This window comes from Taurulus bubalis (genome assembly GCF_910589615.1).
Source record: "Taurulus bubalis genome assembly, chromosome: 5".
In the NCBI taxonomy this organism is placed as follows: Eukaryota; Metazoa; Chordata; class Actinopteri; order Perciformes; family Cottidae; genus Taurulus; species Taurulus bubalis.
The window spans coordinates 10,872,596-10,894,334 of NC_136593.1; the positions used below are offsets into that span (position 1 = coordinate 10,872,596).

Below are 21,739 nucleotides of genomic sequence, written 5' to 3' on the forward strand. Positions count from 1 at the left end.
CCTCTAAACAAGGAGAGGTATTAAGAAAGTTATCCTACCTCTTACTCTAAAACCACTTGAAAGGACTTTTATTCTTAAAAAATGCATGTCATGAAGCTGAAACATGACTACTTGAAAAATAGTCATGAAAAGCTCACGACTTTGGAGATACGTGGTTTTCCCATTCCAAAGACCTTCATGTTCACTTTTTTTAATGACCTCAGAATTTCTGAAATCATGACTACAGCCCTGCAAGTCATAACGATACAGTAGATGTAATCAATATAAAGTCATCTATGCAGACAGTATATGTGATGTCACAGCATACTGGCAACAGCATTATTCATCCCACTATATTCCAGTAGGCGCATCACATCAGCACATCAGGTTAGATCGTCTCCTCCTAGCACCGACTGCACTGGTGAAGCGATAGCATTTTCTCAGGAGTCCGTTCTCTGATGCAGTTTGAAACGGGCCACGATACTAAGCGATGCAATACTTTAGGATCATAGTCCGTTTTTAAAATAAGTTCCAGGAATGCTGCTGGACAGTGAGCAGGTTTCAGAGTCTATGTGTCTGCATGAATGCACTGGTCTACCAGGCGACAGGGTGACTCCAGCACAAGTAAACTGAGGAGCCAACGGTTAAATATATATAGAGCTCCAAAACAGGGACCTGGTATATGATTAAGAGTAGTATTCGGCTACCTGTTCTTTACTCATGTATTTCTATTTTATTCAACGTTTTACTTCAACTACTACATTTCAGAGGGGAACATTGTACTTTTAAACCATTACATTTACTTACTTCGCATAAAGATAAAGATTTTTACATAATACTGGCTACTGCATGATGATGTTATAAAATATGATGCGCAAAAATAACCAAAAGTATTGACATGAAAGTGTTCTACCTCAACCAACTGCATTATCTATTCAATACTATTATAGTAAATAACGTGCAGTGTACTTGTAATGGAGTATTTTTACATTGTATTACTACCAATTTACTTTACTTTTACTTTCTTTACTTGAGTACAGGATCTGAATGCTGCTTCTACCATATTCATGCATCACATTTCTGTACATTAATGTTCAAGTCTTACTCCTGTTGCTCTTTTGCTGCAACGTTGAAAGTAAATGTTTCACAAAAACCTTGTTTGGAAGTTAAAAGTTGTAACCTTTTAGGAAGGTATAGGGTGGTTATAACTGTGCCAACTGCAGTGGAAAATAGAGTACAGACCTCTATCAGTCCTATGTCCTATAGCTGTGCTACAACACTGTTCACTCGGGCACCTCATCAGATGAAATATGAATCACAACCTCTCGCTTAAGGAGAGGTAAATTAAGGCTATATCTTATTAATCGTCATGCAGTAAACGTTTCTAAAGATTTACAAGCAGAACTGCTGATATCATTTACACATGATGACTGGAAGACGGGAACAGGACTTATGAGTGTTCGACTCACACTGAAAGACACAACAAAACAGCTGTTGACAAACAGCAGATCATCTTCGTCACATAGACAAGCCACATCTCATCCATGGACACATATACACACAGTCCTCCACACTATAGGACAAACCAGTATCTCCCCCCCCCCCCCTTGTGTGCGGTAGTCGGCATCAGACTTGAAGTGCTCTGGAAGAAATCATTTCAAAAACCTTTTTTCCTCAGGAATCACTGCCTGCCAGCTGATTCAGCACAAGCCTACTCTCATCCACTCTCCACTTACTGTAAATCATTGTCTACTAACTCAGAGCTCCTGCTGCTCTTGCTGCACATTAACATGCTAAAACAACTGCACACAGTTCAGAGTTATAAGTGCAACAATGATTTAGCAAATCTGAGGACTGGTGTAGCATAGAAGGGATGACTGTGCCAGCTAAAACAACCTCAAATGGCAGCTTTTAACTGCCCTGAAAAGGAAATTCCATGGTATGATGAACATTTAGCACAAGGAGCAGGTGCAGCTATATGAGATAACACACATTCAAACTGAGTATGTGAGGTGAAACAAAAAGTCAAAGAGGACACACAAGGCACAAAGCTCAGTGCTGCATTCACCCACTCACCAACTCTGAGGCTCGGGGGTAAGCTGCTGGTGGAGTGCTAGAGAGAAACCAAAAAAGGTGCCACGGTCTCCCAACTTATGCAGTGTGTGAGTAACATCCAGATTAAAGCCCCACACTTGGCTTGAAAGGGTCAACAGAGCCCAGAGGATGGAAGTCCAACGATGAGAGGAGCAAGATGAGATGGAGACGGTGTTCCCATGTCCCACCAGGGCTGCCATTGCAGGGTGCAGGTCCTTCAAGCAGCAGAGCAAGTTCACTTCAAGAGGAGTACAGGGGAGAATCCAGAGAGATAAAAGAAGAAGAAAAGCAAGGCAAATCCTGTGTAGTCTCCTCTCCTCTGTGGATGCCTCCCTTGTTCCCAAACCTCTTTCTCTTCCTCCCTCTCTCTATCGTGCTGCCTCTCAACTCCGTTTGCTGCTGTCAGTCTGAAGAGCAGGCTGTGAAAATGTGGCCGCCACTATGTGTGTGTGTGTTTCTCTCAATGCATGTGCGCCTCCCCCTCCTCTATGCTCAGAGGGAGACAGAGGACAAGTGCCTTGAATAGCCCGCTCACTCCTCCCCCTCCCCTCTCTCTCTCTCTCTCTGTCCCTCCCTCAGCTGACATCAACACTCAAGGGACTGCTGCCAAAATACCAGGCAAGGTTGTCAAGATACTTGGAGGCTATTGAATAGAGAGAGAGAGAGAGAGAGAAAGAGAGAGAGAGAGAGATACCGAGAGAGAGAGAGAGAGAGAGAGAGAGAGAGAGAGAGAGAGAGAGAGAGAGCACATGGTCCTCTTTCTATGGTTGCTGCAGGTGCTTGTAGATCTGAGGAACGTATGAAGGGGAAAAGATGAAGTACAGTCTCAAAAGTTAATAGCAGGCCTGATGAAGAAAAATATTACATTTTGATTTTTACTCTAAGCTTGAAAGCCCTGACGTCTGACACGATCTGCAGTGAATGGGGGACAAAAGGAGGACAAAAGGGGGACAAAAGGGGATGTGCACAGTGACCCACACAACTTTATTACAGACCTTTAGCTCCTCTGGAAAGGGAGAGTGGTTCTGTGACAGAGCAATGAAACATAATCAGGAAAATTGCAGGATTCCAACAAAGCACATTGTGTGATTTTATTCATTCACTAAAATTAATGTGTTTTACCCCCAATGACTTTCCATACAAGAAGCTTGACCACACAACATAATGCCAGCTCCCTTGAGTCATGTCCTCTTACCCACAGCTGCTGATTAAACCCGCTGATTTCTGTTGGTCTCAAGTCAACCAGTGTGCAGCTGTCAGTGTGTCACCTCAACTGTTCCACACAATAAACCTCACACACACTCCAAAGACGTGAGAATACTTTGATGTGTCACCTTCCCAGTTCGGATGGGCTGATGTGATTTTGGATAGACAGCATTTTTTAAGAAGGATGTGAGTTCAGATTGAATTCATATTTCCAATCAAGTGTTTATTATTTCACTTTTTATATTTTTTGTTAGTATTTTTTTTAACTCATCCCACCAGTCTAAATTAGAGCAGGTGATATCGGAATATCAAAATGAAGACGCAAAGATAATACAAAATGAACACACTGCAGGACCAAATGTGAAAATGCACTTTTTATTTTATTTATTTAAAGGCTGAGTTCCACTCATGTGATCCATTTGGCATCATGAACCAGCTACTCGTGTCCAACAGTCTCTGCCCCCTGCTGCCCATAAGTGGTATTGAAATAAAAGAACGGATGAGCTTTCACTATACACGCAGCTGCCGCTTTATTAGGTACACAGAGGTAAAACTCATGCACTCTGCAACAGTCCTGTCATATGTGGTTCAACTCTATGGGTATCTTGGAGGCTGCAGTTTGTGGTGCTGCTGAATTGTATTGTGTGTTTCTGTATTTTTATTATTTTGTCCATCCTATTTACATCAATGAGAATAGGCTGAATCACAGAAACATCTCTCTGCACAATGAAATACAGTTCACTAGCACCACCAGCTACATCAACAGTGCAGAGCTGTTGTGTTAGACTGCAGCTAATGCACTTTTTTTTATACGCTACCATATTTGTTGGCTCCAATCTTCTTAGCATTACTTCTAATGACAGGACATATTTTGATAACAAGACTAGAGTCTACAGCCATGCTAGCGACTCTGTGAGGCTGTACTTTGAGCTAAACACGAATGTCTACATACTAATATACACAAGAAAGAATTTAGCTGGTATCAGCCTAAATTAGAGCAGGTGATATTGGAATATCAATAAATGGTATTGGCATGTGAGCATTTTTACATTTGCTAATTAGTATGAAAGACAAAACTAAGCCAAGGCTGATGGGAATAGATATTCAGTCCTTAAAGTATTGGAAACATTTGAAGTTTGACTTTCTGATGGTGTTAAATGACAATTCAGGGGCTCGTCAAAAATAGTAAAATGTATCAAATTGTATGGAAATCCATCAGACAGTCGTTACGACACTTTACAAAAAAAGTTGGTCGTATTCATTCTCTTGGGACAACAAATGTCATGGCAATCCATTGATGATATTGAATGGATGAGATATTTTAGCAGTGTGGACAACGTTCACAAAAAAAACATCATGAGCCATGCAGCTAATAATAGTTGGTATTTTGTACCTGGAAATCTGTTAACACTTATCTATCGTGATGGAAAAGATAGAAAAATATGAAAATATAAATGCTGTTGGAAACTTGTTATCCCTTATCCCGCTCTTTGGTAAGGGAACATGTGTAAAAATAGCTAATTTGAACATAAATAATGCTGTCAAGTCTGTTTGTGTCTCTACGCATGTGGGAAAGTTTGGCATACCTGTATCTCTTTGGAGCATCTTGGCCTGAGCGAGCGTGCAATGGGGAGTTTATCAGTAATTGCTCCCACACACAGTTCACTGATTCAGTGTCCTGAATAAATATCTAAAACCTGATCAGCAGGTTGATTTCTGATATCCAATAACATGGTGTTTTCCCCTGTCTGCTCTTCATGTGCCGGGGAAGCTTTCGACTTGAGATATAAATACCAGAGGGATTCTGCAGAGCAGAAGAAACGGAGACAGAAGAAAAGAATGGTGTGGGATGTCGAGAAAATGCTGAAAATATCTTAATGGCAGCTCGGGCAGGAGGCCAGACAAGAATGCCTTCAGACAGAACAAAGCACAGTAAGAGGGAAGGACAGAAGAAAAGGGAAAGGGAGAAGAAGAATAAATGGATGGGGAGGAGGAGAACATTAGTGCTGGCTGGCTGTAAAGATTATCTGCCACATAGTCCATGACACTGGCATCCCGACACGAGTGCTCATTAGCAGTCCGAGCCACACTTCAAGGAGAGATCTTATTTTAGTCGGCAAGCAGGGAGCAGCACATACAGTACAGGGTCCTATTTCCTGTTATAGTCCTCGTCACTCTGATGACTGAGACAGCCGCAGTCAGCACTATTACTGTATTGATTAATGGATGGTGTGGGAAACTATAAGAGGGAGTGGTGCTGGTTATTATGGGATTAAATGCAAGGACGCCCACTCTGGTTATTTAACGGCACATGAGTCCAATGGAAGAGGCTAAACTGAGCCCAGTGGTTTTGTCAGACTGGAGGTAATAACAATACAACATTATGGATTTTTCTGACAAACACTGATTTTATTGTAAGAGGGTTTAAGAAGCAAGCTGCAGCAGTAAATCTCTCCATTGCTTTGATGCATTACTGTAAAGCTCCAAAAGATGCAGTGTTCTGAAAACTCCTCTTACAATCATCATCATTCACATACGCACACACGGCTGCAACAAATAACTCCTCATTCTTTTCAACACAGCGCATCAAACCATCAGTTCAAACGTGCCAGTGGGGGAGGAAGTATTCAGATCTGAATACTTAAGTAACAGGACTAATACTGTGTGGGAATACTGCATAAAAGTCCTGCATTGAAAATGCCACTTAAATAAAAGTGTGTAAGTGTAACCAGGAGCATATAGTATCAAATTAATTCATGTATGACCCAGTTGTAAAAGAGATTCAAAATCTCAATGGGATTAAAAAAAGTAAAACAAATAAATAATAATAATAATTAATTGCTGTGTTTCTATCACTTAGTGCAAATACAGATACAAAAATAAGTAATATTGCAGTGATTAAAAGCAACAGAGGATGATCCAGTGATTCTTGCACCCACCAGACTAATATAGTTCTCAATCATCCCTAAAATATTAAACAGGACAACGAAACATGCATCATGTACATCAAGTTGTTGAAATACAGCACCTGTGATTTTAATCCTTCATCTCTGAAAGAAGCATGCTTGATCATAATGGGACAAAGGAGAGTCATAGGTTTATTATCTATTCATTAACTTGGCGACAAGACTTGGTAACTCCAGCATGCAGCATAAAGTCTCCTTCCGTTTCCCTTTTTTTATACAAATGAAAAGCGAGGCAGTAGCGACCTCTAGAGGCAGTTGGAGTTTAATCATGATTTCAACTTCTCTAATGGCAGCACAGTTTAAGTAAATAAGCTAATATCAATAAACAAAGACTGAATTAAACACTTTGAGTAATATTTGTCAAAAACATAAAAATACCGTAAGCATCTGTAGATTTGTTGTCATATAATTCCTGCTTTTATATTTTTTTTATCTCTCTTTCCTGACTTGAAATGTGTGTTTTGATAATTGCATTTATTTTCTGGAATGCATCATTATTCAACATTCAACTTCTCCATTTAAAAGTGGCCATATTTTGAAATTGGAACAAATGACCATTCCTGAAGCTTATATTCATAAAGGTTTATCAAGCAGCAAGATAGAGCAATACAATTTAGTAGACATATTTGAATTTGACCTCCTACACAGGGGTTTTTCCATTGTAACAGCACAATGTTATCCACACGTCTTATTCCCAGGAGAATGGTGGCACAAACAGGGTTTTCAAACATGCAGTTTAAAGGTTTGGCACATAAGCGGGGTTGTAGGCCGTCGGTGCTGAATGTGGTGGCGGTGCGTACGGCTGACCAGGGAAGGGCATCATCGGCATCCCGGCAGGGAATGCAGGTGGAAAGTGAGCTGGATCAGCTAAAATGACAAAAACACACATATTTGGTTTCTTGCTTCTAAAAAATTGCATTGCTTTCCCAATTATATATATATTTCAAATATGATGTTTACCTGTAACAATCATGAAAGCATAATGCGTAGTTCTTTATTTTTGTTAGTGTTAACATATCCAATGACAAGACTTCCCCTATACTATCTATTGCTTTCAGTTTATCTTCCTACCAGAGTAGTGATTTAGAAACACATTACAAATAAATAATTCTCCCTTTTGGCAAACACTACTCTATCAGGAATAGAAAGGACTTTATTGGGGGCTGTTTTTAGATGCAGATTAATACACAATTGCAGCAGCAGAACTGAAAAGGTGGGATTGACTCAAATGTTCATGGTACAGGAGGAAGATATCACCCAGTGCAAGGTTGTTGCTCCTTTTTTTCTTTACGCAGTGGTTGAAAGAACATTGTTCTTCTATTTTACTGCTCACAATTAGGTCTGTGAATTGTCTTGAGTTAGATCATGATTTCTGGAAATAATCTTTCAAACGTATTTTCTGGTGCTTTGAAGTGCCAGAAAGAAAGAGAAGGCACATCTCATGTACTCTCAAAAAAAGGCAACTCACGGCAAAACAATCTAGATTGACAAATAGCACTAAAGTTAAATAATATATTTATAAAGATGTATTTTTGATTTTGGGGTGAACTGTCCCTTTAATTTGAGTTTCGATCTTCAGATCCAAGCTGTATAAGTGCTCAAACTGTGAGTCATGTAACATTTTCTATGGGAAAATACCTCCATAACAGCGGGCGCCTGAAATAACTCCTAATTTGCAACTCTGCTGGTTTTAAACAACAATGGAGCTCTATAGCACGGAGGAATACGAAATATAGGTTTTAGGTGCACACATAATACTTAAAAAATCAATTAATTGTTGCTTTTGGTCTTCATCTGACTTGTTGACAATAAAAGAAAAATAAAGAATATCAATAGGCTTACTTTTTAAAACATCTTATTGTTGTCAGTAACACTGAGAAGCAACACAGGTTTGTTAATGAGAACCAGATGATAGTAAATCACAGAACAAACATACATGAATCCAGGTGGAAGGGATTAGCTTGGTCAACGGGTGACATCAACCAAGTCTGCTACAACTGTATACTCTCAGTTTTAATCATAAATGTGCCAGCAACTGTTAAGTTTATAAATGTCATGAAATAACTCACTAGTTTCCATGTATGGTGGTGGTGCCGCAGGCGTGGGCCGGCTTTCATAGCCGGGCTGGACAGGTACGGGCTGGTAGCCGGGGTAGGTCGGCTGATATCCCGCGGGGAGAGAGAATGGCTGCTGAGGTAAGTGGACTGCGGCAGGGGTGGTGGCGTTTGTCACAACTAGAGGAAAAGTCATAGCCTGAGTTTGGTTTGTAAATAAGATAAGCCATACGAATACTGTATTCACTATTCGCCTTCTTACTGAGAATTAGTTGGCTCCTCTAGGGCTCACTTATTAATAAACATTGCATTGTTTTTTTGTAATCCGTAGAAACACTTAAGTGTTAAAACCTCAAATATACGTTTTATGGGTGGTTGTGTGCCAGATATTTCTTAGACCAGTTGTCAGGCAACCAGTGGTAGGGAGTTACTGGTCCCCAAAGCTGCCTGGCAACTGGTGCAGACCAGCAAATATCTGGCACATAAAACAGTGATTTGACAGTGTACGGATTAAACAAACGAGATACAACGTGTTCATGATTGAGCTTGAGAAGAGCTGGCTAACCCTAACTCGAGCCAGAGTATGTTTCCATCTGTGTCCAGATGTTGTGCTAAGCTAAGTTAGCCGGCTTCTGGCGGTAACTTAATATTTAGCTTAGCTTAGCATGCAAACATCGCTTGAAGAAACAATACAGTATAAAGTTGTATTCTTAGTTGCCGGCAAAAAAAACTAAACTGAACCCAAACATGTGTCGTACTTCGAGGACTTTGGTTGCCTCTTTTTCGACACTTCTTGAAGAACAAGCAGCACGGAGCCACGCAGCAGATGATGAGACACACACAGAGCATAATCGGAAGAATACTCCCTAAGATGCTTCCCAGAAGCATAGGAAGGCGACTTTTTTTCCCACGGTCAGAAGAACTGGAGAAAAGACGGAGAAAAGATATTTTAATTTATAAAAATGCTGATATTGTTTCTTATCCTGTAGCTGTCATTTCTGTTCTTTCTTTTTTTTTTACACTGGATTACAAGAGGAGCACACCTTCCATAACAGTTTTGTTCTTCTTCTTTAGAAAGACGTTCTATTTTGTGACTGCAGCAGTACTTTTTCTGGCAGTTTCCGCAGCAGTACTGAGCACCACATTGCTGAGCCTGGTGGTAACCTTTTGAGTCCTCGTAGGCGCTACAGTAATTGGCTGCAACATGTAGAACACGGAGTCATGGCAGAGAGAAGTGAGCAAGAGAGATTAACAGATAAACTATTTAAACATCCACACACACACACACACACACACACACACACACACACACACACACACACACACACACACACACATACAAGCTCAAAACAAGAGTCACTGCCACAAAGAGGTCAAATCAAAGTTGTAGTTATGAAACTGTGGTTTTCTGATAGTTGCCTGATTTAACTTGATTTAGTCATACTAATTACATTTTGTGGCTGTCTGCATTTGACTTAAATATCCTATCCATCAAAATAAAACTCACCCCATACAGCTGGGAGCAGGGTAAAACACAGAACACACACAAGACTGGACAAGACACCATTAGCCATAACTGCAATGAGTGAGTGAAATAAGGAAATGACTCTGCCGCTCCGCTGAACTGTTTCAACCCGTCTGTCTGTCTGTCCCTCCCTGTAGCAAGTAGCCCAACAGCATTCCTCCCATCATGAGAGACTTGCCATTGGATTATTTGTTATTTATTTATAACAAATGTTGTTTCGTTGTGCTTAAAACCAGTATTATCTGCCTCCGCCCAATCTCCATTGAACTACCCAACGTCCCCTGTCACACCCACATTGAATTTATATCTACTTTTTTTTATATTGTAAAACATTATAAGCATACATAATATACATTATAACATGCACTAGCAGACCAAAGAAGCCACTTACTCGTTTAGCTGTTATTGTTCAGAGATAAGCTCACCAATTTTGCGAAAAACTATTTGGGTATTCTGTTCTTATTATAGAGGATTCAATTCACTACTTTTTAGCCATGCTTGTCCATACTTAAGTCTCTCAAAGGCTATTGGACAGCGACATTCATGTTCCCCTCAGGAAGAATTGGAATAACTCTCGTGATCCTCTAACTTTTCATTTAGCACCATCAAGTCCAAATTTTAATTTGTCTAATACTTTTGTTTATGACTTCATATGCTTGCAAAAACAAATGATATTCCCATCAGCCTCAGCTGTTGGTGCTAATTAGCAGATGGTAGCATGCTAACACTTTACATCTAACATTGTGAACATTGTACACAATACACTCTGCTAAATAAGTAATATAAAAAATATGAATGCTTGCTTAAGCTTGTAGGTAAAATCACCCGAGTACAGCCTAAAAGAATTCAGTCTTGTTTTGTCTTTGAATTTTTGCACTTTTATTATTTAATTTTCTTAAATGTCTTATATGTAACTGATTGCTGCTGCCACAACCAAATTTTCCCTTGGGAATGAATGAAGTACATATCCTATCCCCTCTGAGGGTTTAAATATAGGTGTAACATAATAGAGTTATCATCTTCTATACCGAAGATTCATAAGTGGGGGGAAAAACAAGACATTTTATTTATTAAGAATTGCTGGGTCTTTAACAAAATCAAATAAATGTACAGTACATTTATTGTCAAAGTAGCATCAATGCCAATAATTCATGGACGTGAAACAGGTGGAACAAGAATAAATCTCTGCTGGTATGTCTTTCATAAAGAACACAAATGGCTATAATCCACACACAAATAAAAACGCTCCAACTACAGTATTGAAGAAACAACACTGGCCAAAGGACTGCAATCACAGGAAGAATACATTTATAAAGACAGACTTTACACAAATGGCAATCCTACAAGAAAGAACACTGACAAATCGCTTAGTTGATGGAAGAAACATGCACATTCCCCACAAATGACAGAGATACGTGAGGACATCAGGCCCCTCTCATTAGCTGGTCACATGTCAGCTAATGAAATGAAATAAGCCTCAGCATGGATGGGACTGTACGTCATTCTGAAACCTGTATCGGTGATATGCAATGAAACACTAGTGGAATATATTAGGTACTATGTTCTTTGACACATAACCACAGTCTAAAGAGAGGAAAAAGTGGGTGGCTAAAAAGGTCACGGTGTGGCTCGTCATATGAGCCGTGACCGTACGGCTGCAAATTCATCCGGATCATAAGAAAAAAGGTCACTTTAGCAAAACTGTTTTCAGGTCATTTCAGTTAGCAGAAAGCAGAAGTGACAAAGCACAGCAAGGAAGGCGTATTAATTTAGTTTTTAGATTTAAAAAAAAAAAAGAAACGCAACAGACTACCTGCTCAAACCTGACTGCTATGCTGGTGCAGTCTAATTAAGGCAATGGTGATAACAATTTCCAGGAAAAAAAGAATTGCACAAGGTAAATAACAGAATACTGAATAATAGAAAAAGATGACCCTTAAAAATTCATAGCACGCAGTTTGGAACTTGCAAAATAATGATGACAGTCAAGTACAAGTAACACATCGCCATGTGAAACAGACAAATCAAATGTGCATTAATAACTAGCAAATTTAATTTTCAGCTGTTGTAAATAACATGCACACTTTCGTTGGATAAAAAATATTGTGGCTGAGAAGGCACAATTGTTTCTTGCATTTTTAAACATTTGACATTTTTTGTGGATGTTTGGTGGATTTGAGAAAAGAAAAAAAAAAGAAAAAATCTGCTTTGGGTTTTTCATTCAAAGCTGACGATGCATTTCAGCTCAGTTCGTCGGTAAGTCGGTACCAATGAATGAAATTAAGCTGAGGGAAAAAAGGATAAATAAAACGTTATGTGGTCTCTCCCTTGCATATGAACACCAAAAACATAATTCCCTGTGGATTTTGTTGAATTAACATGGTGAACGTTCCCTTTTGCTGGAGGGTCAAAAGACGACCCTTTGTCCAGACCATCGTTTGTCAACTGACAATGACATGCATTCTTTTCTATGATAAATCTAGTGAGACGTATTACACACTTTGGACTGGATTTGTTCCCAAGTAACACACATAAAGCATCATAAAGTACAGGAAAAGGTTCAAAGCCCTTCACCGTTCTGAAATAAGGTGTCATGAGATTATGGTCGTGATTATGGTCGTGACTTAAAACTGCTCCAAAGTTTTTCCACCGACTCCGACTGCAATCACTGAGGTCAGACGTGTTCGGCCGGAGCAGGAAGGAGGTGTCGAGGCATGTTAAGAAGGCTGGAAAATGTCAAAGCACTTCATCTACTTTTTAAGAATCAGACTCAGTGGTTATGTAGAATTTACCAAGATGGAGTGACTAAGAAATCTCTTACTCTCTATATATAGAAAACAATCTCACCACTTGTATTTTGTAAATCCATGCAATGCAAGCCAAGAGGTATCAACATTTTCACTTGGCAACTCTTCGACAGAACAGATGCACTACAACAACTATAAAATGCGGCATAACATTTCCATATTTAACCACCAAAACACATGAATCAAGACAGCTCCGAGATACTTCTCATCTTGGATACAAAAGACACATCTCGAGTTCTGCCATGTTTGAAAATGTTGCAGCACGTTTAGAGTGGCTAAGAGTGTGGCACTGTGGTCCACTATCCAGTATAATCCGGGTTGTACGCTGGCTGGGCCACGTAGTCTGTTGTCGGGACCTGAGCTTTGGGCTGCGGCTGGACGGGAGGCTGCAGAGGGTACGGCGGCTGGCCGGGGGAGAATGCAGCCTGGCTGTAAGGCATCGGGTTGGGAGGGAAGCCAGGACCGGCTGCAGACAGAAAGACCACAGGGCATGGCGATGAAAGGGCTGAAAATACTTTTACAGTCGCCACAACTTCATTTCTGTCGTACAAAGTCAACATAAATGTTTAACTTCCTATTTTACTATAAATAAATCCAGGCATGAGCCAACGTTTTACCAGAAGCGGTTATTCCACCTCCACTTCCGACTGCAGCTATTCTGAAGCACCAAAATTGCATAATGTGTGTGTGTTTTTTTTTTTAAAGCTGCACTGTAATGGGTCATTATCCCATGTTGGTCATCTTCATTCCTGTCCATTCCCTTCAGATCCATTTGAGAAACACAGTCCTCTTAAAATCTGTATACAGTACAAACAACTATTATAAAAACTAAAACAAATCAGTTTCCAGTTGGGAAATAAAACAATTTTAGTTTATCTACATTTTTATTTTACGCATTTAGATTAATCTCTGAGAGCAAAGAATGAGAACACAAATTAAAACGTTGCTGTATTTGTCAAAAAAAAAGAAAAAAAGTTTAGTAACTATTAAAGGTTACCATTAAAAGGTGAGCTGGTCTTCAAAAAAGGTACAGTGTTAATTTCGAGACCTGATTTTGATTAATTTTACTTATAGTTGTTGTTTGGCAAAAATGTTTATTAGTATTAGTCAAATTTCTGTGATTTGATTTTCGTTAGTTTTAGCCGAAACAAGTTTATCATTTTACACAAATACATATTCATGATTGCTTTTGTTGACGAAACAAATACTGCTAGGGAGTTACAGGCAGTTATCACAATTAGACATGTAATTCTTTGGCTAAGTAATAGAAAATTCACACTCACTGGCTTCCTGATATGTTGGTGGCGGTCCTGCTACGATTGCTTGTCCATGGTAGGGTGGTGTTGGCATGGGCTGAGCCCCGTAGCCCTGGGGCATTGGCTGAGCTCCATATCCCTGGGGAGCTGGATGAGCTCCATATCCTTGGGGAGCTGGCTGAGCTCCGTATCCCGGCTGCACTGGTACGGGGTGGTAGATTTGATACTGGCCCCCCTGGTAGGCCTGAGGCTGCCCAGGTCTTGCGTTTGGCTGCTGTGGGTACTGCTGAGGAGTGGTGGTGACCACTGTGGTGTGGGTGCTGGTCGCTATCACAGCTGCAAGCAAGCAGATGACCAATACAGTTAATATCAGATAGGCAGGGGGTAAATCACAGTGGAAGTGGAGTTAATGCTGAACTATGAAGAAAGAACGTATTAAAATAAAAGTAGCTTTGACCAACAAAAGAGAGTCTGGTCTGAACTTATTGTTTGATCTTATGCTGGTGAACGTAAACAAGATCCCTGAGGCTGATATACAAACCAACAGCAGCATCAAACTGCCCAAAATGTATGCATGATAAGACCCGAGGTTAGCCAGCATTCATATACCGAGTATAACCACCACCAACACACAGAATGAGAAATATACTTCCACAATAGTAGGAGCAAGGCATTACAACATAAAAAAAAGGAAGTTATTTTTTTCATACAAAAGGAGTCATGTGTGTGTTATCTACAAATATGTAGAAAGACTGACCATAACCATCACTTCTGCATTTCTCCAACTGCACAAACCAAACAAAGAAAAAAGCTTTAAGAAAAATCCTATAATTGTATGAATGCTACTTAATCCGGTGTCACAAAAAAATGAGGGGCTACAGGAACTCCAGAGAGTAATTTCCACGGAGTACATACATTTATTTTTAACCAGTGTTTTAGAACATTTGCGCACTAAAATCTCTCCAACAGTTTCTTCTGACTGCCCAGCGGCCAAAATCCAGGAGAAAAATGTTTCATCTGAGGCAAAACAGAGACGTACACAGCTTTTGAAAACCAACTTCTTCATGATTCGTTACTTGCCAGATATATAGTCAGTGGCGGGCCGTCAGGGCCTGCTAAGCCTTCTCTGCTGGCCTAAACAAAATCACAAAGTTATAGCTATGTTCTATTTAAAATGTGTAATTTTTTTTAAAATATATAATTAAAAGTTATATCTATTTTAGAATATAATTGTTTTTCACAAATACACTACATGTATTATAATTATTTTTCCCTATTAGCTTATTTTCTCATTGACCAGCTCCCGTCTCCTGTCTGTTTCTCATGCCTGGCCTGTCTGCATCTGGGCAGCTCACTGGTCCACCTCAAGCACGCTCCTTAACGCTCTTTATCCAATCAGATCTCCCCTCTGTTTCTTTCTATGTTTCAGACAGACACTGGTTGTGAGTAAACCCAGCCCTGTGTAAGTGAAATTGAAAGACAGCAGTGTTTAAAAAAACCCTGAGGGAAGATACGCGTGTGTGTGTGTGTGTGCGTGCCAGTCACTCCCCCACCATGATAATGTTCCCTAACAGAGTGGGATTCATCATGACCACTTCCTGTAAATGACGTGGGATGGTCTTGAGTTTTCCCCACTGTGGTTGTCGTGGAAACAATGAGTCACACGAGGTGGAGCTCTGACATTCCTGAATGTGATCCCGACATGCAACAGCCCGAGTCGGGGGAATCCACATTCTCACTGGTGTTTCAGTCTACCGCTCTCTCGCTCTCTCTCTCTCCGTGCCAGAGATCTGCCGCTGCATGGCAAAACCTGAACAGGCTCTCCGTAAAGTACAAACTGACAGGTAGCACCAGAGTGTAGCACTTTGAACATCGCACAAATACACACAATACCCAGGTACTTTCCTCTGAGAGTTAAGGGTTGGACAAGAGTAGATAAGTAATATCCAGGCGAAATACTGGGAAGAGCAGAGAACAAAAGAAGAAATCTAGCAAACAGAGATATTGAGTTGGAGGACAAAAAACAAACAGCACACATGATCTGATTGCGCAACGGCCATAAAAAACAAGGCTTGGAAATACCCATGCCAACAGTGTGTTGTGGTCTGTCCTGACCACCAAACTGAACATATTAAAAATATTCAGCCCAATTTATATTTGTATCTGTTTGGGAGTTCCATTTCCTTTCTACCAATATGGTAGTCTTAGTATGAGCACATTTTCTTGTACTTTTAAAAAAAAGTATCAATTAGTGTTGTATGACTCACGAGGGAAAGAAAACACTAACTTGACCTGAAATCATAACGCCATAATCTGATAGAATCTAGAGTTTAAGTTTGATACCAAAACTCATGAAAATAAAAAAATAATATATATATATATCCTAGACAAAAGGTCATGCAAAAATAATATGCTGTTGTTCATATAATCATCATCACAGTTTGCTAATTTAGATTATAGTTTGTCAGATTATAGTTTTGTGTAGTATTTTGCCACCGCAACAATACGATTCGTTGTGTAGGCCAAGTCATGTTTAACAGATGCGCTATTTATATTTTCTTATTATTTTGGGTCATTTAACTTTTTGTCTGCTAATTTACAACAGTAGGACCTGAAAGTCTGCGGTATTTTTACTCCTTGGTAACATTTTTGTAGATGAAACTTAAGCAAAAAATTATATGGTAATTTTAGGGGCACAGATTTAGCCAACGATCGAATCTCACAGACGCACTTCTCCTTATGAACAGGTGGCATCACTTCATCTATTCAAATGATGCATTCAAATGAGCGATTTAAGGTTGGGCAGTTAAGATACTTTCGTTTATCCGACTTGGAATATTTGTACGTTCAAACCTCATAGAAAACTTGGAATACACATGTTCATGCACCGTCTTTGTTTGCCCGTCTATCTGCAAGATTACTCAGACTCCTAGTATTGAAAGAAATTTGATGGACAGGGGGAAAGAGATAAAATCATAAACAAAAAAATTCTCTGGATTTGAAATGTAGACGAAACTATGCAACAGTGACTGGGTTGCAAACCCTGTTGGAGAGTCATAAAACTACTGGAAGCCGAGTAACATTTGAGAAGTTAATGATGGGGGGGCTCTTGCACATGAACACTGGTTGAGTACGATTGTGACGTTGTGTCTCAAAAACCTTGTGGACTTGTGGGAACACGACAACTGCAGCAGTTAAACCCAAGTGTCTGTGATGCTGATTACTGTAATGTAACATATACAAAGTACTTCACAAGGTTTTGTGTCAACAGTAGAGACAAAAAAAAAAAAAAAAAAAAAAGATACTTTCATCTCAATTCTATTACGATCTAAAGAATGAGGCTGACTATATTCTGTCATTATCAATAATAATTGTGCCCAACTTAAAATATACTTCAATGCCCATGTTCTTGCATTCATGTGTGTTTATCACACAGGAATAAGATACATCAGGCTCTGGTTACAGAGACAATACTTGTTAATATGATCATTGTTGGTTTTGGACTTGTTTACAATAACAAACCAAAATATAAAATATAGAAAATCCCTAAATGTATCCTTTAATAACAAACATTTTTTTTTAAACCATAGATTCTCATGACGCTGTTTTTAAACAGATGATGATATTCATCAAATATAAAGCCCCAATTTGGGGGAGCGTAAATTAAGTTAGGGCATGAGCTTCCCTTAATGGAACGACAGTAGTGTTGAAGTCTCGCACAAACTCTGAACAGCAATTATCACCGACGACTGCACTGGGTCATCAACACGGCGCACCACAGAAGATCCCTCAAAAGCCAAGTGAAAACCTGCACAGCATGCCGAATGATGACAAACAAATAAAAGTACCTCTTTTAACTGTTGGCAGTGTCACATGTAATTTTGGGAAGGTTCTGTGTCTCAATGGCTGTGTTATTAGAAAGACCACGTCACTCCAGTAACGAAAGTCATGTGGTGGGTGGGCCAACGGACCTCAAAAGAATCCCCTGATCGGTTTTCAAAAGTACTCTGATAAATACTCCAACACACTGGAAACTAAGAGTCTGGCTTCTTCATTAAAACAAACCCTCATACACCCGACAATGCATTTTACTTTAATGTGGTTGTGTGCAGGAAACGTACACATGCAGCTACATGTTGCAGGAGCCCACGGCCACATGCTGCAAATGCAATGCTAACTGGTTCAAGTGTTAGCTGACTTGTTACTCTGTCCTTTTAATACAATATTTCCTCACTAATACTAATACCTGATCACTAATTTATGTAACAATATTACAAAAAAATGCCAATACTAAACTTTTCAATTGTTTTGTCCTGCCAAAAGTTCAAACCCCTCCACTATTACAGCAGATTAAGAAAACCAGAACAAATTCCTATCTGAGAAGCTGGAACCAGTGAATTTGTGTCCCTTTTTTCTGTAGAAATATGACTGATCCTTTCAGCTTTAGAATGATAAAAAATACCACTAATGACTAACTAAAAATAAACCAAGTTTAAGATGATTTAACAGTTATTTAGTGTCCTAAAGCGTATTCTAAAAAGAGTCAGGTTGAGTTCAGGTGTATAACCGTTTTCAGGGTTAAGTTCAGCTGAGTGATGATTTGATAGTACCTTACAGACTAAATATTGGTATGCGTTACTGGTAATAATATCAATGAATGGACAATGGGACACTGTAAATACAGGTTGATATTTATAGCTTTTTAATACACTTTCACAGTGTAGAAAGAAAGTAAAATCAAGCATCAGAACGTAAGCTCTCTGCTTTAACTTCATCCACAGGACTGAAACAATGTCTGTGCATCATATCATTACCAGTCTACGGATGGCTGAAATCTGCTCTAAAGTACCCTAATTCTCATAATAGTGATGGTACATTGTCTGTTAAATCAAAAGACAAACTGTTTCTGGTTAAAATAACCAGATGGAAACATCTGTTTTTTGGCTAATGGAGGGAGTTAAATGCCTTACAGGTCAAGGTACTTCAGAGCATTGATGCAATTGCTTTCACTTTCCATTTGCACCCATTTAGGTTTCTGTTTCTCTAAAACACTTGTTCACACCCATTTATGTTAACCTGTCTTCACCTGTTTGGGTAGTTTCCAGATGTGGACTTACAAAGTAAACAATACAAACCTTTTATTGTCTGCTATCAGGGAGTAACTTGTGCTACCTATGTGTTTCTGTCTTGAGTGTTGAGATGTGTACCATAGACCAAGACAAATCACAATCCGTGTTTTGTTGTCATGCTAAAACATTTTTGAATCTGGAACTAATCATTAAAAAAAAAAAAAAAAAGCTAGGACGAGGTAAAGGACTACTTACGTCTTGGCTTGCGGCACACCTTGTACAGGCAGCAGCAGGGACAGACGCAGCAGCAGATAGCGATGAGGAAAATGACGATGAAGCTTCCAATACTGAGGATCATGGGCAATGGTGAAGCCTGATGGCTAAAGGGAAAAGTACTAAAAGAGAAACAAAGAAGGCATCATGTAAAAAAGTCTGTATGTTGCCGTTATTTTACTGAAACAGAATAGTAGACAAAAATGTCAATCCTTTAACCCTCGGATCACTAATGATAGTAAACGTTATTAAACACAACATTTGTCACAACACCTATCCCCAGTGCAATGATCACAACTGGAAAACACAAATACATGAATTTAATTTTAACATAAATAATACGTAAATACAGAGTATTGCTCAGTTTGTAGAATCCCCTTCATTGTTTTCTTTGCAGATCAAATAAACATCAAGCAAGCAAGCTAAACAGATTTCATGAATCAGTTATGTGAAAAGAGACTTGCTGCTGCAAGTTTAAATGAGTTCACGCATCAGCTTTGTGCCGGTGGTCGTGCACAGGAAGACTTTACTTCCCGTTGCTCGACTGCATAAGCATTGCATATCAGGCTGCAACGACACATCTCCGGTGAAGTTACACAGGGGGAAAAAAGAAAACTGAAGTCAGAGATAATTTATCATCTAATACAGAATAAAATAAATACCATTCTTCTTGATCATCCTCGGAAAACCTCTGGAAACTGTCCTGACAGCAGAAACTCCTATAGCAGGAACCACAGCAAAATCCTATGCTGCATCTTCTATATGGTTGGTTGTTGTAGGCCTGACAGTCGCGGCTCCCTGCTGTAACAGAGAGAGGGGCAGAAAAGGTTAGCCTCAATACAACTGAAAACAAATCTTTAGTGGAGATGAACTGACAGAGAATGGTCAAATGTGGTAATTTAATGAAACACATGAAACAAAAGGCCTAACTGCTCATTTTATGAGTTCATACCATTTGATGGCCCAGAACAGTCTCGAAAAACTAAGACAATGAGTCCATTAATCAATTCATTAATGGAAAACAACTTTTAGCTTCAGTTATTTTTCTAATTTACTAATTGTTTTGTTAATTTTTCAAGCAAAACTGTCAAATATTCTCTACTTCTATCTTCTCCAATGTGAGGGTTTTCTGTTCATCTCTATTATGTTATGCACTAAACGTCTTTTGGTTTTGGAATGTTGGTCAAACCAAACACAAACATTTATGAAAGCTATAATGTTCATTTCCTTGTTGAAACTCTATAAGTTAGACAGATGTTGTTTCAACTGTAAGGTCGCTGTACTGCGTTTGACTCATAATATGAAGCCCACCTTTATTTATACAAATGAGGGTAGTAATTTGGCTAAAGCTGTTCATCTTCATAAAGACATAAGATTATCTATATCATTTAAAATAATCATATTATATTGGACAGTAGCATCAGACCTGAGAAGAAATAACAAAGCACTGAAATTGACCAGTTGATTCAGTTGAGCCTTAACTTGTTAAATCTATCGGTGTAACTACGGACCTTCAAAAGCATCATATAATATGGACCAGATCCGGTTAGATACGTATTAGTAAGTGATACACGCTCACGTTACAGTGTTAAACCAGAGAACAACAGACGGCCACTTTCACCGACCGCCCAGCTCTTGGTGGCGAGGCTCCTATCGCTGACATCGCCCCGGATCTTCGGTCTGATTACACCCCGGTTTCGAGCTAACCGTTGCAATACCGTTTACAAACAAAATGAAACGACGCGAGACAAAGAAGAAAAATAACCACCATTTAGCTGAAGTTTAAACAATAAAAACTCACCGGATACACTCGGGGCCAGGATCACAGATAAAGCCAACGCAACAACAACACTGAACAGGCCTGACGCCATGGCTACTTCAAGACTCCCGGATAACAAGAAACTGTGCGGGCTCTTCTCCGACAGACTGACCAGAGCCGCCGCCGCAAAGATCGTCTATGCACACGGTTGCGTCATCGAGGTCCCGCCCATCTTCTTCTTCGTCTGGTTTTACGTCGGTCGTCCTCCAGCTTATTGGTGCATTATCGCCACCTACTGCTGCGAAGTGCGGATCAGCCAATAGACTTCAACCTTTCCTCCAAAACAAAACTAACACACAAACAATTTAATAAATAAAGATAAAAACAAATAAATGAATACCACATATTTTATCCTCCATGTTTGAAATTCTTGACCTATAAAATCCTAGCCTCTGACAAGTACACTTGTACCTCTTTGCATTTCCATCATATCCTATAAAAAAAAAAACATGTGTTCTTTAAGAAATAACACTAGCCTTCAGTACTACTTTTAATATTCATGCACCCCTGATTCCCTGAGATTATTCCTCATAATCTCATACTCACTACAATTCAAGACTACGTGCTCAACTGACTCCTCTTCTCCACGTCCTTCACACAATCTTGTCTGGTGTTTCCCTATCAGTGTTTGGTTTAGCGCCAACTGGCCCAACCTTAACCTTGTCAACACTGTCTTCTCTCTCCTGTACCC

General features: G+C 39.5%; 3 protein-coding genes across 4 annotated transcripts in view; all 3 read right to left on the bottom strand.

The window, feature by feature from the left end:
* Positions 1 to 2,273, bottom strand: part of itga7 (integrin, alpha 7) — a gene marked incomplete at its 5' end in the record, with an annotated part of 32,899 nt that extends 30,626 nt beyond the window's left edge. Inside the window, one exon of the mRNA XM_079218683.1 lies at positions 2,056 to 2,273. Within this exon, the coding sequence (XP_079074809.1) occupies positions 2,056 to 2,273 (218 nt within the window). The remainder of the gene's footprint in view (positions 1 to 2,055) is intronic.
* A 4,195-nt stretch (positions 2,274 to 6,468) lies between these two features.
* LOC306737313 (protein shisa-5-like) lies at positions 6,469 to 9,883 on the bottom strand. 2 transcript variants are annotated; one of them, XM_079219033.1, is made up of 5 exons: positions 9,807 to 9,883; positions 9,343 to 9,496; positions 9,142 to 9,221; positions 8,315 to 8,479; positions 6,469 to 7,112 (listed from the first exon to the last, which is right to left on the bottom strand). In XM_079219033.1, exons 1-5 carry the CDS (start codon positions 9,871 to 9,873, stop codon positions 6,982 to 6,984), a joined length of 597 nt encoding a protein of 198 aa, XP_079075159.1. In that variant the 5' UTR covers positions 9,874 to 9,883; the 3' UTR covers positions 6,469 to 6,981. The 2 variants fall into 2 exon arrangements, with proteins under 2 accessions (XP_079075159.1, XP_079075158.1); XM_079219032.1 differs by having other exon boundaries at positions 9,058 to 9,221.
* A 1,974-nt stretch (positions 9,884 to 11,857) lies between these two features.
* On the bottom strand, positions 11,858 to 21,165 carry LOC306737190 (protein shisa-4-like). The gene is made up of 5 exons (XM_079218894.1): positions 21,031 to 21,165; positions 19,892 to 20,030; positions 19,212 to 19,351; positions 13,915 to 14,223; positions 11,858 to 13,097 (listed from the first exon to the last, which is right to left on the bottom strand). Exons 1-5 carry the CDS (start codon positions 21,098 to 21,100, stop codon positions 12,931 to 12,933), a joined length of 825 nt encoding a protein of 274 aa, XP_079075020.1. The 5' UTR covers positions 21,101 to 21,165; the 3' UTR covers positions 11,858 to 12,930.
* Between the last annotated feature and the right edge of the window lie 574 nt (positions 21,166 to 21,739).